The following is a 14,716-nucleotide window of genomic DNA, read 5'->3' on the forward strand; positions in this document are numbered from 1 at the left end:
TAGCTTAGGGTGCCTTGTATCCCCACTTTGCTCTACAGTTCACAGTTCCCCATGCACGCTTAGCTACAGTGAGACCAAAAGACCGAATTTTCCCTGTCACCAAGATATTGCCATGTCCTCTACCTTGTCTGCGAAGTAATCTTGTGCTCAAGTGTCCCGAGAAATGCTCTTTCAAACCACTACATCTCACCACCTTTACAAACTAGACCCCAACGATGGCCTTTGCAGATCTGTGCACATGAATTGTGTTCAACTCCTGACTATTTACACAGAGGATACTCTCTGTGTAGTGTGCTCACCTGAGGTTTTATAGACAAGCACCGCATTGGGGAAATCTGAGTTTTACAAATTTGTCATACTTACTGGTTTCCTTATTCTATATTCACCACTTAGATCCTATTGATAACAACCTGGAGGATGGATGCACCTCTTCAACCTTTCTGCTGTTCTCAATCACACTACATTAAAAGAAGAGGGCAGAGAAACCAGAGACCGACACCAAATCAAGAGGAGTCCTCTCTTCCTTGCTGTGTTGTCACATTTCTGCTTTAGGCTACCATGTGCTCAGAGGCAAGGGTATCTACAGTGGATTCCTAAAAGTTCTATTGACTTCTTTATGACATACAGCTGATTTCTCAACTCTTGATACATGAAAAGGTAAGTAAAATTTAACTCTGCAGCAACACTTTCACAGAGTGTGCTAGTGCACCTCTTGCAAAAAAAACCCAGTTGAAAATACACACTTCAGGTAAAACCTCTTCTCTGATCTTTCCAAACCCAAACTGCATAGAAATTCTGTTATTTGCACTATTTTAGAGAAAACACAGAAAAGAGGGGAGCCTAACAGCAGTAAGTAATAAAGCTTGATATTAATATCAGATGTCTTAGTATCACTCTCAATAATTTTTATGCAGACAGCCATATGGAGGAGGTGAGTCACTACGTGTTGCATTTACAATGGTGTGCACATGGAACTGGTGTCAGAATTCATCGCAGGAAAATGAAGTCTCCTGCAACTACCAAAACAAGTGTACTGTTGAAAAAATGGTATTTATGATAGACTGCAAACCCTGACAAAAACAAGTGTTTACAATTCAAAGTGCTGCTTTTATCAATATAATTTATAGACAGAAATGACTATGAACAAAGGAAAATGACTTAGTAGGCATTTTGTTTATGACAATCTTTTACTTGCAACCGATGGCAAGGGAGAGAAGGTGTCAACGTGTGAGAAGATGTCAGACTATCCCCAGAAAGTATTTTGTCTCCTCACATGCATCTCCTGCCCTCCTCCATGACAGAGGCACACAGCTCAGATGGCAGCTGTCTCAGGGAGTAATCCCAAAGGCAGGCTTGGCTTACCGTGACACCAACAAGATTTCAAGGTCTTTTGAATTGCAACGCAAACCAAAAGCTCCCCATGACCACTGTGCATCCAAGATGTGGGACAACTTGCTTCTTACCATGAAGACGTTGGAAGCCGCAGACCCAGGGGCTCCCACTAGCTCTGAACAGAAGGCGCTCGTGTTTGCAGTAGCTGTGCCCGTGGGTTTTCCTGCATGTTTCTGGTTTCCAAGACTGCTGTGATCAGCCTGCCAAGTTTGAGGCTGGCAGCATCCCCAGGGATGCTTGCAGAGCCCTGTGGTGGCCTTCACCTCTGTAGCTCGGTGACAAGCATTTGTCTGTCTTTGCAATCACGTTCGGTGTGGTTCATCATTCATGTGCAGAGACACTTCTGCTGCTCAACTTCAACTCAGACCCACACTGGGCAGGTCATGATCTGCTTGTTGTGGACACCCATTTAGCTGGGCTTTACTCTCATCACCTGGCAGAACGAACAGGCAGAGCTGACTTCATTCAGCTAACTGCAATCTGGTTTCTTTTCTGATTTTAAATCCGATTTCTCTTTGTTTCCTTAAGAGACTAACTGAATCTCTATGACCAGCCCATGCCTTTCACGAGCCACAGCATAAACAGGCAGCAACATCTTTACGTGGAGTGCAGTTAGCTTCTTTTACATCAAGTGGCTCGGTCAGCAGCCCACACTATAAATCATTACGTGCAAGAAGTCCATGGTCTTTGACAGTAGCACTTCTCCCAAACATCTTTTTATTTATCCTGAGGTCAGATTTGCAATTACAGACAAGAGAATCTGTTTTCCCTTGTAGCTGTACCTAGGCTGGCAACCACACAGCTGACTTGCCCCAGCTTTTCTGGTGTTGCCTGGATTTGCTGCATACCAGTGAGCCTGGGTCAAGACTCAGGTCACTGGTTTCAGAGGTTCCATGATGCCACATCTGATTATTTAGATGCTACATCTTGGGTAGTGGTTTCCTACCACTTTCTCCCAGGTTTCTTACGTAGGCGTCACACAGCCACTAGGTATCAAAGTGAATACATTCACATCGGCCACTGTCACTTGGGTTAAGAACGAGTGAGGAGAACTGCTCTTTCTATTGCTGTTCAGAAATCACACCAGCTCCGCCATGGAGCTTGCCACTTAGAAATAACTCTCAAACTCAAAAACAGATGGATGGGCATGGACATAGCTGCAGAACATGTGAGCATGCATAGGATTTTAAGATGTGTTTGTGTAACTTCATCAGTCCCAAAAAACTAGGTGGCAGGGTCAAGAAGACAAAGCCATGGGGGAAATAAAGAGAAAGACTGAGTTACAAACCTCCATTTGGATTTCCCACTCTGAATAAGCACAAAACAAGGCCAGTGCATGGGCACATGATGTTCTTTCACACAGAAGATTATCAGAAATAATATTTTCCCTTCTTTAGAGTAGAAGAGCACCAATGACTTCCCCCTTAACAACCTGACTTAATGTTAAAGCTCTTCTCAATTTCTACAGCCTTCCTACCAATGAAACAGGGTGAAAAAAATTTTGCTCTTCTCAGCAAGACATTAGCCACAACTGGAATGTTTCATGAGAAGTTAAGTAATTATTTGAAGCCAAAAAACTTAGAATGAATGTGGGCAGAAAAACACATCAAATGGAGAATGACAAAAAACAGTCATCATAAAGTACCATGGAACAAGATTAGGATACATTTAAAACATGCATGTATATTAATGTCCCAAAACAGTTACTGTGGTCACAGAAACCACCCTTACACCATACTGCAGTGCCACCAGGCACTAACACACTAGGATAATCCTGTTCTAATGCTTCTGACCCAAATGGAATTACACTCATGGCTTTTCCATGTTTCTCACAATTTTTCTTGGATCTTCCTACCAGGCTTAGGAGGGTGCTAAACAGCACACTGCAACAAAGTGCTCAGAGGCTGGAAATAACAGCTTGGATTATACATATAATCCACACAGATGAGGCTGTTCAGATACAAGAGTTTTCCTGCTTGTGCAATCCTGCACCCCAAATTTATCCATGTCTTTTCCAGGCTGGGACTGTGAACCTTTGGGAAGGCTCAGTGGAAATTCACAGGGCTCAGGCATACTGGAGGACTGACTGATGGACACTAAAGAGCAATGCATTCTTTCAAATGTAAATGGACAAAACACAGTCATAAGTGTCAGGGAAATGTAAAAAAAAAAAAGAAAAGAAAAAAAGAATATGAAAATTTGGGCCTCCTTACCCGTCATACAGTCTTTGTTCTGTCTCAAGGGGTTCTATTTGCTTCCTTCACTGGCACAAACAAAATTATTCCCATTAGCCCCAAGGAGAGGTGACAGCTAGCTACGCAAGCGAGAGATGGATTCTGTTCTGCATCACACAAAATCAACAAAATAGTCAAATGTGTTCTAGCTCAACAACTGTCTTCATTTTTTTTTATTTGCACTAATGGCAAATGACGATGTGATAAAAGAAGTCAAATGAATGTGGCACGATTACCATGTCGGGTGGTTGGGAGAAGTCCCTGGCCTGAAGCTGGGGAATTTATTGGGTGGATTTTATTGAAAATATTATAAAAGAAACTGAAATGTCATTTTTGTAGAATTACCTTTCAACAATCCACTGTCCTAGCTTCTGAAAGGCCCTATCCATTTATGTTAGGGGGATTTAAACTAAAGTAAAACGTCTTCCTTCAGTAGAGATGCTGATTACTTGAGACAAGACTAGAGGAACAAAGCGATTACATAACCTTCCTCCTGTATTTTTGATTTGGCATACACAGTTCAGAAGAATAGTTCCAACCTAATACACTTAATAAATTTTGAATCAGGCTAACTGTGACTTGACAAAACAGCAGAGCTACTAAAAAATAACTAAAATATCATCAGCTGAAAAAAATTGGCATTTCTCATCTATTTTGCAAGAACCAGAGGCTGCAAACACACAGACTCATTTCAAAAAATTATGTTGCAACTCTCCCATACTTCTGATATTTGTTAAAGGATACTGCTGCTAAATTCTTTTGGGGGGTAATCATTTGTCCATTTATGATTTTGAACAAAAAAAATCTTTCAATCTTTGTCAAAAAGGACAACAAAGAAGGAATCGGATAAAATATAAATAAAAGCACTAGTATTGGAAATAAAATATTTAATTACAGTAAAAATATTTAAACTAAAAATAAATTTAAAGTTAAAAATTAAAAGTGCCCATCAATTAAGATTTTTTTTAACTGGAACACTTTTTCCCTTTATAAAATAATACAAATCTAAATCTCTCCATGGAAAATGTATGTATCTTTGATATCATAGAATCACAGACTGGTTTGGGTTGGAAGGGACCTTTAAAGATCATCTAGTCCAACCCCCCTGCCATGGGCAGGGACACCTTTTACTAGATCAGGTTGCTCCAAGCCCCATCCAACCTGACTTTGAACATTTCCAATGACAGGGCAAGGATGTATATCATCAGAGAAAGTTATTCAAATATAACTATTGTAATATATTTATTGCACTGTTTTGCTAATGCTATACTACTTTGCAGGGGAGGGGGAGGGGGAAGCATTCTTCTGCTATTTCCCAATGATATAAATACAAAACAAAGCTGTCATATGACTTGAAGTGGCTGGATTGATAGATAATGATTTCACCTTGCCTCTGAAGCCAGCAGAAGGTCTGACACCAATTGCAAGTGAAGAATCAGAGCTTTATCACTGGAGTTACAGCCACCCCCACGCTACATCTAAGCAATGAAATAAGCCAATCAATAACCTGCATGTTCACTGCAAGCAGCATGCAACCCTCCTTTTTTGTTCAACAATAAAAAGCAATAGCAAAGAAATCAATCATTTGATATCTCACCTCGCTATCTTGTCACTGCAGGACATGGTAAGTAGCCTTTCTCCTTGCAATACACCATCCCACGTCTGGATAGTGGTAGTAGAGCGCACGGGGATGGTCCCTTCTCCAGATTCTATTTTTGTCCGTAGCTGTCCTCTTGCTTTGCGGTTTGGATGCCTGTCCCCTTGATCTAAATGACAAAAATGACTTACAATCAGCTGAGAAACATTCTCAAACTGTTTTACAGATAGCATGACAATAAGAAGAGTCGATTAAAGGTATTTGCTTGCTCTCCCATACTTCTGATATTTGTTAAAGGATACTGCTGCTAAATTCTTTTGGGGGGTAATCATTTGTCCATTTATGATTTTGAACAAAAAAAATCTTTCAATCTTTGTTAAAAAGGACAACAAAGAAGGAATCGGATAAAATATAAATAAAAGCACTAGTATTGGAAATAAAATATTTAATTACAGTAAAAATATTTAAACTAAAAATAAATTTAAAGTTAAAAATTAAAAGTGCCCATCAATTAAGATTTTTTTTAACTGGAACACTTTTTCCCTTTATAAAATAATACAAATCTAAATCTCTCCATGGAAAATGTATGTATCTTTGATATCATAGAATCACAGACTGGTTTGGGTTGGAAGGGACCTTTAAAGATCATCTAGTCCAACCCCCCTGCCATGGGCAGGGACACCTTTTACTAGATCAGGTTGCTCCAAGCCCCATCCAACCTGACTTTGAACATTTCCAATGACAGGGCAAGGATGTATATCATCAGAGAAAGTTATTCAAATATAACTATTGTAATATATTTATTGCACTGTTTTGCTAATGCTATACTACTTTGCAGGGGAGGGGGAGGGGGAAGCATTCTTCTGCTATTTCCCAATGATATAAATACAAAACAAAGCTGTCATATGACTTGAAGTGGCTGGATTGATAGATAATGATTTCACCTTGCCTCTGAAGCCAGCAGAAGGTCTGACACCAATTGCAAGTGAAGAATCAGAGCTTTATCACTGGAGTTACAGCCACCCCCACGCTACATCTAAGCAATGAAATAAGCCAATCAATAACCTGCATGTTCACTGCAAGCAGCATGCAACCCTCCTTTTTTGTTCAACAATAAAAAGCAATAGCAAAGAAATCAATCATTTGATATCTCACCTCGCTATCTTGTCACTGCAGGACATGGTAAGTAGCCTTTCTCCTTGCAATACACCATCCCACGTCTGGATAGTGGTAGTAGAGCGCACGGGGATGGTCCCTTCTCCAGATTCTATTTTTGTCCGTAGCTGTCCTCTTGCTTTGCGGTTTGGATGCCTGTCCCCTTGATCTAAATGACAAAAATGACTTACAATCAGCTGAGAAACATTCTCAAACTGTTTTACAGATAGCATGACAATAAGAAGAGTCGATTAAAGGTATTTGCTTGCATAACTGCTGGATTGCTACTTGCAAATTAGCTACAGCATCAGGCATCTCTCACAAATACTGTCTTCTAAAACATACTTGCAATTAAACCAAGCTTTCCACGAAGAAGCAGTACGCAGCAGGTAGCTCTTCAATTCTGTTCTACGCGTTACAGTGTTAGAATGAAGTTAATGGACAGATCAAGAAAGGGGCAGGCAGACAACCACCGTTAAAAGATGGAAACAGTGAAACGGTTCAGTTAGTTCTGTACAAATACTTGCTGACTCACTGGCTTATCTCAGCTAGCATTCAGCCTCTTCAAGACCACATGGTGGATCAGTCTATACTTAACTTCTACCACACAGGAAGAACAGCTCAGATTTTTTTGAAGAGATCTTTGTCTAACACACATCTACACTAAAAGGAAAGAAGACACCTAAATTTTAACTGTGCCACTTCCTCAAAGAATACTTTAAACTCCCTTGCTTGAGTAGGACTGCTTGTCATACCCTCTTGTGCTGCTTCATGTGGTGAGAAAATCCTAGCATCGCCACAAGGAGATGTGCTGATATAGAGATGAAACTGCACATTCTCCTTCAGCTTAAACCCGCCTCGCTCCGATTTGATAAAAATGGATTTTTGTTGATCTTCTTTATTGCTGAAACAAAGAATAAAGCTAGAGTCAAAACTGACATTAACACATAAACAACCATAAGATGGGCAGTCTTAATAGGCATTAAAAACAAACACAGGTTGTCTGGAAATTTTGTAGTACAAATCTAACAGTTATTAGAATTAACAAAATTAAAAGACCATCAAGACAAGAAATAGAGAGCCCTTGACATCTCCAGATGTCAAGAGCTTTCAGGCACTTACCAGCAAATGAAACATCACCACCCTTTAGCCCACTTGAGATTATTCTGATTTACATGTTTACAGTTTACAAAATTATTCCCTATTATTTTTTCTGTCCTCCCCTCTCATGATTGACACCCAACTGAATACATGTTTTGTTAAAGTCAAACTTTAGGGCAAAGGGTCTGAGTTCTAAATTAAACATCCTAATGCAACAGGACAAGCGTTTCACATTGAAATAATTAAGACAGGTGTTTTACACAGACACCTTTTGAGCTCCATGTGATCAGCTCATCTTCCTTTTCCCTCCAGCTTACCTTAGATAAAGCTCAAGCTGTGTATACAGAAATTTAAGCAGGCACCGGCGAGATATAATTTCCGCGTGGCAATCATTTAATGCAAGACCACGATCACTCATGTATTCACCATTGATGCATTTTGTTCCTGTAGAAACACTTACTACCAGGGCATCTTTCACATCTGTACCTGCAAAACAAAATGTCAGGAAGAAGATGCAATTAAAATCACAAATAATCTAGCAAGTGATCTTCTTGCAGAACCCAAACAAGGCTCCTTTTTTTTTTTTGTTTAAAAAAAAAGTTTTTTCTTCTGATACTTTCTTAAAGCAAAAGCTTCATTCAGCCATACTCTCCCTGCACCAGTATGGTCTATGGTTCTTGTGAGTTCTTCATGTTGGAGTTCAGACAAGTTAGAAATTGAAAACCTGCAGAAAAAAATTGCTGCTCCAGGAAGAGTTATTAAAGCCTAAGCTCCAAAGACAGTGCTTTTTTCCTGAGCCCCAGGCAGCCAGCTAGCTTCCAGCACGCACCTTCTGGCCACCTATGCAGATATTCACAGCGACTTTAGAAATCTGAAAGGCACTGATTTATTAAAGCAGCAACACATTATGGAAGGGTATTAAGCCAACAACAGGAAAGGTAAGACTAGGGAATGGAGAATTTTAAATGCATAAACAACTGCAAAGCTTATCAGCAGTATAATGCTTGTAGAAGTGTAGTTCTTGGTATTAAATTATTCCGTACAATAGAATTAAAAAAGTATTTTGGGTGTTTTCTATAGAGGGAACTGTCTTTATCACACACACACAAAAAAAGGTCAGCTGCATGAAGAATTCAGAAAGACAGGTCAAAATGTTACATCCCTCTAGCAAACACTCAGCAAAAAAAGCCCCAGCAAGCCACACTAATTCCTCTGAAGCCCTTGAGGCCTCACCAGCAGAGGCAGATAGCAGCCAAGACCTGCCAAATGCCTTCTGCTGTCTTCCTCCCACAGAATAGTTACTGTGGTATGGAAAAGCAGAAAAACCACTTTCAATGCACCCCAAGCACCTAGAGTTAAGGATCCTCCCATAACCACCTGGCTGCGCGACAGCAGTGCCGACATAAGGGGCATAACTAGTAATTAGCAAGGGAATTGGTAATTGAGTAATTAAAAAGGTAATTGAGACATGGACTGTTTGAGCTCTCACTCCTGATGAAATACATGGCCTTAAAAAAATGAACCTGAGCCCAGCTGCCCCCTGGTGCCCACAGGGCTGGAGGAGAAAACCATGGAGGAGAAGCAGGGAGCCGCTTCACTCTGCAACACAAGGCTGTGCAATGGGGTCATCTAATTCCAGGGGTTCCCCAGACATGTATCCATGCAAAGATGGTTTCTAATTTTCTGTAAAGATATTTCTTCAGTTAATCAAAATGTATTCACATGTTAATTAAGTCTTAATTCTTTGATCACATGGCTCTTTTGGGAATTGTGGACACAGGACTGTAATTACAACAAAAACTTGTTAAATATCACAAAATATATGAAATAAAACTACAGCATATTCCTCACAGTGCTTTGCATTTGGGGCTAAAATGGTGTTGGTACCACATGAATGTTTTGGCTGTCGCTGAGCAGTGCTTGAGGACCGTCAAGGCTTTCTCTCCAAACCTCCCAAAGGCCAGTGTGCTGGGGGTGGGCAAGAGACTGGGAGGGGACACAGCCAGGACATCTGAGTGACAGTGACCAAGGGATATCCCACACCATAAGCATTGTGCTCAGCAATAATTGCTTAGGGAAAGGAAGAGAGGACATTCGAGGTTACGGCGTTTGTCTACCCACGAGTCTTCCCACCATCCTTCCATTTTCTCTCCATGCCCCAGGAGAAGGCAGCGAGTGAGAGGCTGGGTGGGTGTTTGACTGCTGGCCAGGGTCAGCTCACCATGGATGTCTTGTGACAGAGTTTGGGCCACATTGTCCCCTTGTTACAGTCCCCTGTCCCTAGAGCATGCAGTTATCATCTACCCTAACCAGCACCCTCAGACCTCTCTGCTCTATGGAGGAGACCCCTACAAACATCCCCACAGGAGGAAAGAGCTGGCATTGCCCAAATCACCAAGGGAAGGCTGTACATTTGTCACCAATATCCATCTGACTCGTACAACTAATTGGGGGCATTTCATGAGAGGCCCAAAATGAATGTCCCATCAAGGGTTCAGATGGATTGAAGACCAAGATAAATCTTAGCCTGAGGAAAATTCAGCAGCAGCGTGGTTGCAGATCAGATTAGGGCAGAACTTCACTGTTTTGGGTGATCTGGCAGAGCACGGATCTCGTGCCAACAATCAGAGAACCACGGCATTACTGCTGCTTGCACATGCACACCAGTGTCAGCTGCCAAAACATAAACTGCTTTCTTCAGATATTTTTACTGAAATGACTGAGACACAGAGCACTAAGAATAAAATATAGCAAGAATAACTAACAAAGTGCAAAACCTTAAAAACTTGGAAAGCAAGCATAATTTCTTACATAAATGCCTGTGCTGGTTTTGGCTGGGGTAGAGTTAATTTTCTTCACAGTGGCTAGTACGGGGCTGTGTTTTGGATTTGTGCTGAAAACAGTTTTGATTATACAGGGATGTTTTAGTTATTGCTGAGCAGTGCTTACACAGAGTCAAGGCCTTTTCTGCTTCTCACGCCACCCCACCAGTGAGTCGGCTGGGGGTGCACAAGAAGTTGGGAGGGGACGCAGCTGGGACAGCTGACCCAAACTGGCCAAAGGGACATTCCACACCATATGACGTCATGCTCAGTATATAAAGCTGGGGGAAGAAGAAGGAAGGGGGGGACGCTCGGAGTGATGGTGTTTATCTTCCCAAGTAACTGTTACGCGTGATGGAGCCCTGCTTTCCTGGAGATGGCTGAATACCTGCCTGCCGATGGGAAGTAGGGAATGAATTCCTTGTTTTGCTTTGCTTGCGTGCACAGCTTTTGCTTTACCTATTAAACTGTCTTTATCTCAACCCACGAGTTTTCTCACTTTTACTCTCCCAATTCTATCCCCCATCCCACCGAGGGGGGGGGGAGTGAATGAGTGGCTGTGTGGTGCTTAGTTGCCAGCTGGGGTTAAATCATGACAATGCCAAAACCCAAGAATGCCATCTGTGTGACCGACGCAGTGAAATTTATTTTAGGTTTACTTTCAAAAAGTTGCACGATTAATTTTAAAAGGTGCATGTATTTTGTAGATCATGAGTTATCTCAGATGTCTCAATCAGGCAGAATACAGGAACTCTGTGGAACAGAAGTATTTGCAGGTCTAATTTTCCTGTAATTATCTTTAGCCAAGTTTTAATTGCTATATATAGTGCACCTTGAAGATTAAACAGTAAAAATAGATTTCAGTACTGGTTGACTGAAAAAAGATAGTTTCCTAGAATGCAAACAGAGCTCTCGTATTTAAGCAGTTAAAATAGTACTTTTTTTCTTCCTTTACCTGTTGTCATGACAATTCCAGCAAGGACTTTTCTACGTGCATGTGGAGATGTGAAATTTTCTGTCAAATCACTGAATTTATCTACAACCAAGCGTGCAACAGCATCAGCTAAAACCTGTAGGATCACACAGAAATGCACATTAGAAAATTAAACAAATAATTTAAAAATTACAGCAGCATTAGGTTATAAAGATCTGCACTTTTAAATGATTTTACACAATAAATTAAACGAGTTTTTATTGTTCACTTTAAAAATGGACATTGAGGCATCAGTATTATGTCAAGGAGGTGGCTGCATACAATTTTCAGGCATACTGAGCACTCGCAGCTCTTTATAAGTGGAAGCAGAGCTCTATGTGCTCCACGTCTATTAAAACAGGGTCAAACAGCCCTAAGCCAAGCATCAAAGTACCTAATGCTCATGATCGTTATGAACATTTGAGGCTTGGGAGAACAACTGGATAGACAGATACATCTATACTTTCATGCTCAAACCTCAAAACACATCATTTCAGTATCCTCAACATTGGACCTGACAAGAAGATTGAAGTGCAAAAACCAGGCTCCTCAAACCAACATGTAAACCTTTTATAACAATCGAATTCATTATCTAGCTATTACATAAATAAGAATGAATCTGTTTTCAACACTGGTTAAACACTTTCTATTTCTTATTTTTACAAGACATATACAAATTCAGGAATAGGAAATGTCAATATATAACCCAAAATAAGCTATCTCAAAATTAGGAAGGATTTATCTCTTTCACCTTCAGGAAAACTTGAACAATAACAGTCACAGCCTTGTTGTATCTTGCCAGCAGGGTTAGCAAGCAATGTCAGTCAGGCTGTAAGGGGGGCTAACTTCTAATATTAAGGAAAAGTTCAAAATACCAGTCCTGCTCTTGTTGAATGACGGTTCAGTTCAACACTGCAGCTAATCTCACCTGCTGTTTCTAAGGCAGCTGGAACCATAATAGCTAGAGGAGATGAGTCAAGATCAAATTCTTGACTTTTCACCTGAAAAGAAACTGAAAACCAGGGCAATATATGCAACAGCATCACAAGCACAGCTGGTTGTTCCTAAAGGCGTGGCTGAGAAAGGCAAGTTACATGCTAGACGGTGTGGATGAGCAGTCCCCAGGCCATCAGGAGAGACAGGGCAGCCTGTCCCCACCCATCTTCCACCAGCACCAGGACCAGCAGCCGGAGAGGAGGAATGGACAGCTGGGGAGGGAGCTCAGGTCCCTATCTCGGAGTGCCAGGCGTGAAGAGCTTGATCTGGTTGTCCGTGTTGGCACCCAGCAGTATCTGAGATGTTCTGGGGTAATCACCTGGCCCACAGGTTGAGACACCAGAAGGACACAGGTCCTGTGTCATGCCTGCCAGTGCCATGCAGATGTCTTAGATACCGAAGAGCATCCAACGTGGTGCTAAACACACAGGTAAGCAACTACATCAAGCCCAAAAGGACGCTTGTGGCTGAGAGTCTTCGCTTACAAACTGTCTTTGGGCTCTCAGTAATGGAAGAAGATCACCACTCTCACCCCTCCAGAGGGCCCAAGGCAAATCAACAGGGCCAATGGGCAGCAGTATACAGAGCTTGGGTGCACCCACTTGAAACAGTACAAACTCTTGAACACAATCAGTTCTAAAAACAGATTGCCAGGGTCAAAAGAAAAGAAAGAAAAGAAAAAGAGTGTTTGAAGACTGCCAGCATGATTCACCACCATTTTCTTAACAACGCTCATGAGAACCAACAGCCTAGAAAGAACGTGGAGGAGCTCTCAATGTTAACTTCCTTCTGGAAAAGCTTTAGCAGTGAAGGAAGCAATTAAAGCTCATGTCTCATGATTTCAGAGCTCGACAGCTTTTTCCAGAATCTGACTGGAGACAGCGACCAGCAGTCAGTGGTGACTGTGGTCACATCTGCACCAAGTGTTGGTCAATGTTTTGCAATTGCACAACAACTTGTAGAGTCAGAAGACTCTCGACATTGCAAATACAAATTTTCTTGATGCATTTGAGTGGACTGCAACTCAGAAACTCTTATCAACAGTTTGAGAAATTTTTCAGGAACACAATTTTACTCAGAGGCTATGAACATGTCTGGTCAGGCACTGATTTTCAAACAAGGTCTTTTAGCTGCTGGACCCAAAATTGTGTTACAGTCTGTGCTCTGACAGCACCATGACCATGCAGCACAAAATCTGCATTTAACTGTGCTAGTACTTACCTAATGCAGAAGGCTGAACTTCAAGGTAAATACACAAAAGAAAAATAATGAGTGACAGTTTTATTATCACCCTGGTTTTAGAAATGGAAAATGAATACACAAAAGGCTTAAATGATTAACCTCCCTGCAGCCTCACTGCAGGGACAAGAAACAGAGTCCCTGTTCCAGTGTTTTATCCATAGCCCCATTGCATAATTATGGATACTGCTTCCCAGCTGCAAGTTTTATGCTCTCATTTCTGTAATATATATATTTTTCTGCTCTACTTCACATCATGATGTGCTGGACAGGAGAACATGGCTGGCAGCTGACAAGCTGCCCGGCAATGTAAAATCATGCTGAATGACATTATGATGGAATATACTAGTGAAACAAACTTTTCCAAATAGGGATGGACCTGATCCACAAAGAATACATGCAGACTCAGAGAGTCTTCAAAGCCTGCCAGAAAGGCTTGCCATCCAGGTGATAAACAATACAGGTCACCCCTTCTCCAAAAAAAAAGTGAGCATGATGACTGGTAACTGGAGGTGTCTTCTCCAACATTGAGCTACACAAAAACACAAAGTTCAGCACATACCAGAAATGGTGATTCCAAAATGCTGAACCAAAACCGACCGGTTGCCAAGGGTGAACTAAAGGAACGCTTTTTCCAGGATCACTGAACACGGGTAACTTGCTGCACAAATCCTCAACCTACCTGGCCAAACAGAGGCTGATCTACAGAGGCATGCGATTGCCTATTCCCTGGGGGAACGAGGGCTGGCTTGAGGAGGTTCTCATCAAGAGGTGGGAATGGAAACTGCCAGGTGTTTCTGGGAAGAAACCCATAGCCAACTTACCTGCCAATACTGCTGACAAAAAGGCTACTTGAACAGCAATTGGGTAGGATGCTTGCATACAGGGTGGACACATTAGCTTTTTCAAAAAAAGACTATTTTTTTCACATAATAAGCAAAGCAGAGGAAACTGTGGTGTTGATATACAAGTAAGAACACGGTGAGTCCCTCTGGGAAGATGTAAGCAGGCACAGAAGGGTGGGATGGGGCTGCATCTCAAACAGCGTGGAACTAAGCTGCTGACAAGAAAACCTAAAAATGCTTGAATGAACATGAAGCCAGACACTGGGGAGGGCTGATAAGAAGGACTAAGCAGAACTCAAGCGAGACAAAATGACCACTAGAGATTCAAACAACACAGGAGGAACTGGGGGGGGGGGGGGGGG

At 41.6% G+C, this 14,716-nt stretch overlaps 1 protein-coding gene across 1 annotated transcript in view; it reads right to left on the reverse strand.

Moving 5' to 3' along the window:
• ADARB1 (adenosine deaminase, RNA specific B1) overlaps nucleotides 1-14,716 on the reverse strand; it is a 61,272-nt gene that overhangs the window by 16,196 nt on the left and 30,360 nt on the right. The window contains exons 4-7 of the mRNA XM_009283134.2: nucleotides 11,257-11,371; nucleotides 7,797-7,965; nucleotides 7,134-7,282; nucleotides 6,379-6,547 (exon numbers count right to left, since the gene is read on the reverse strand). Coding sequence (XP_009281409.1) covers nucleotides 6,379-6,547; nucleotides 7,134-7,282; nucleotides 7,797-7,965; nucleotides 11,257-11,371 — 602 coding nt within the window. The remainder of the gene's footprint in view (nucleotides 1-6,378; nucleotides 6,548-7,133; nucleotides 7,283-7,796; nucleotides 7,966-11,256; nucleotides 11,372-14,716) is intronic.

The sequence above is a fragment of the Aptenodytes forsteri genome, unplaced genomic scaffold (genome assembly GCF_000699145.1).
Source record: "Aptenodytes forsteri isolate BGI_AS27 unplaced genomic scaffold, ASM69914v1 Scaffold198, whole genome shotgun sequence".
Taxonomy (NCBI): Eukaryota; Metazoa; Chordata; class Aves; order Sphenisciformes; family Spheniscidae; genus Aptenodytes; species Aptenodytes forsteri.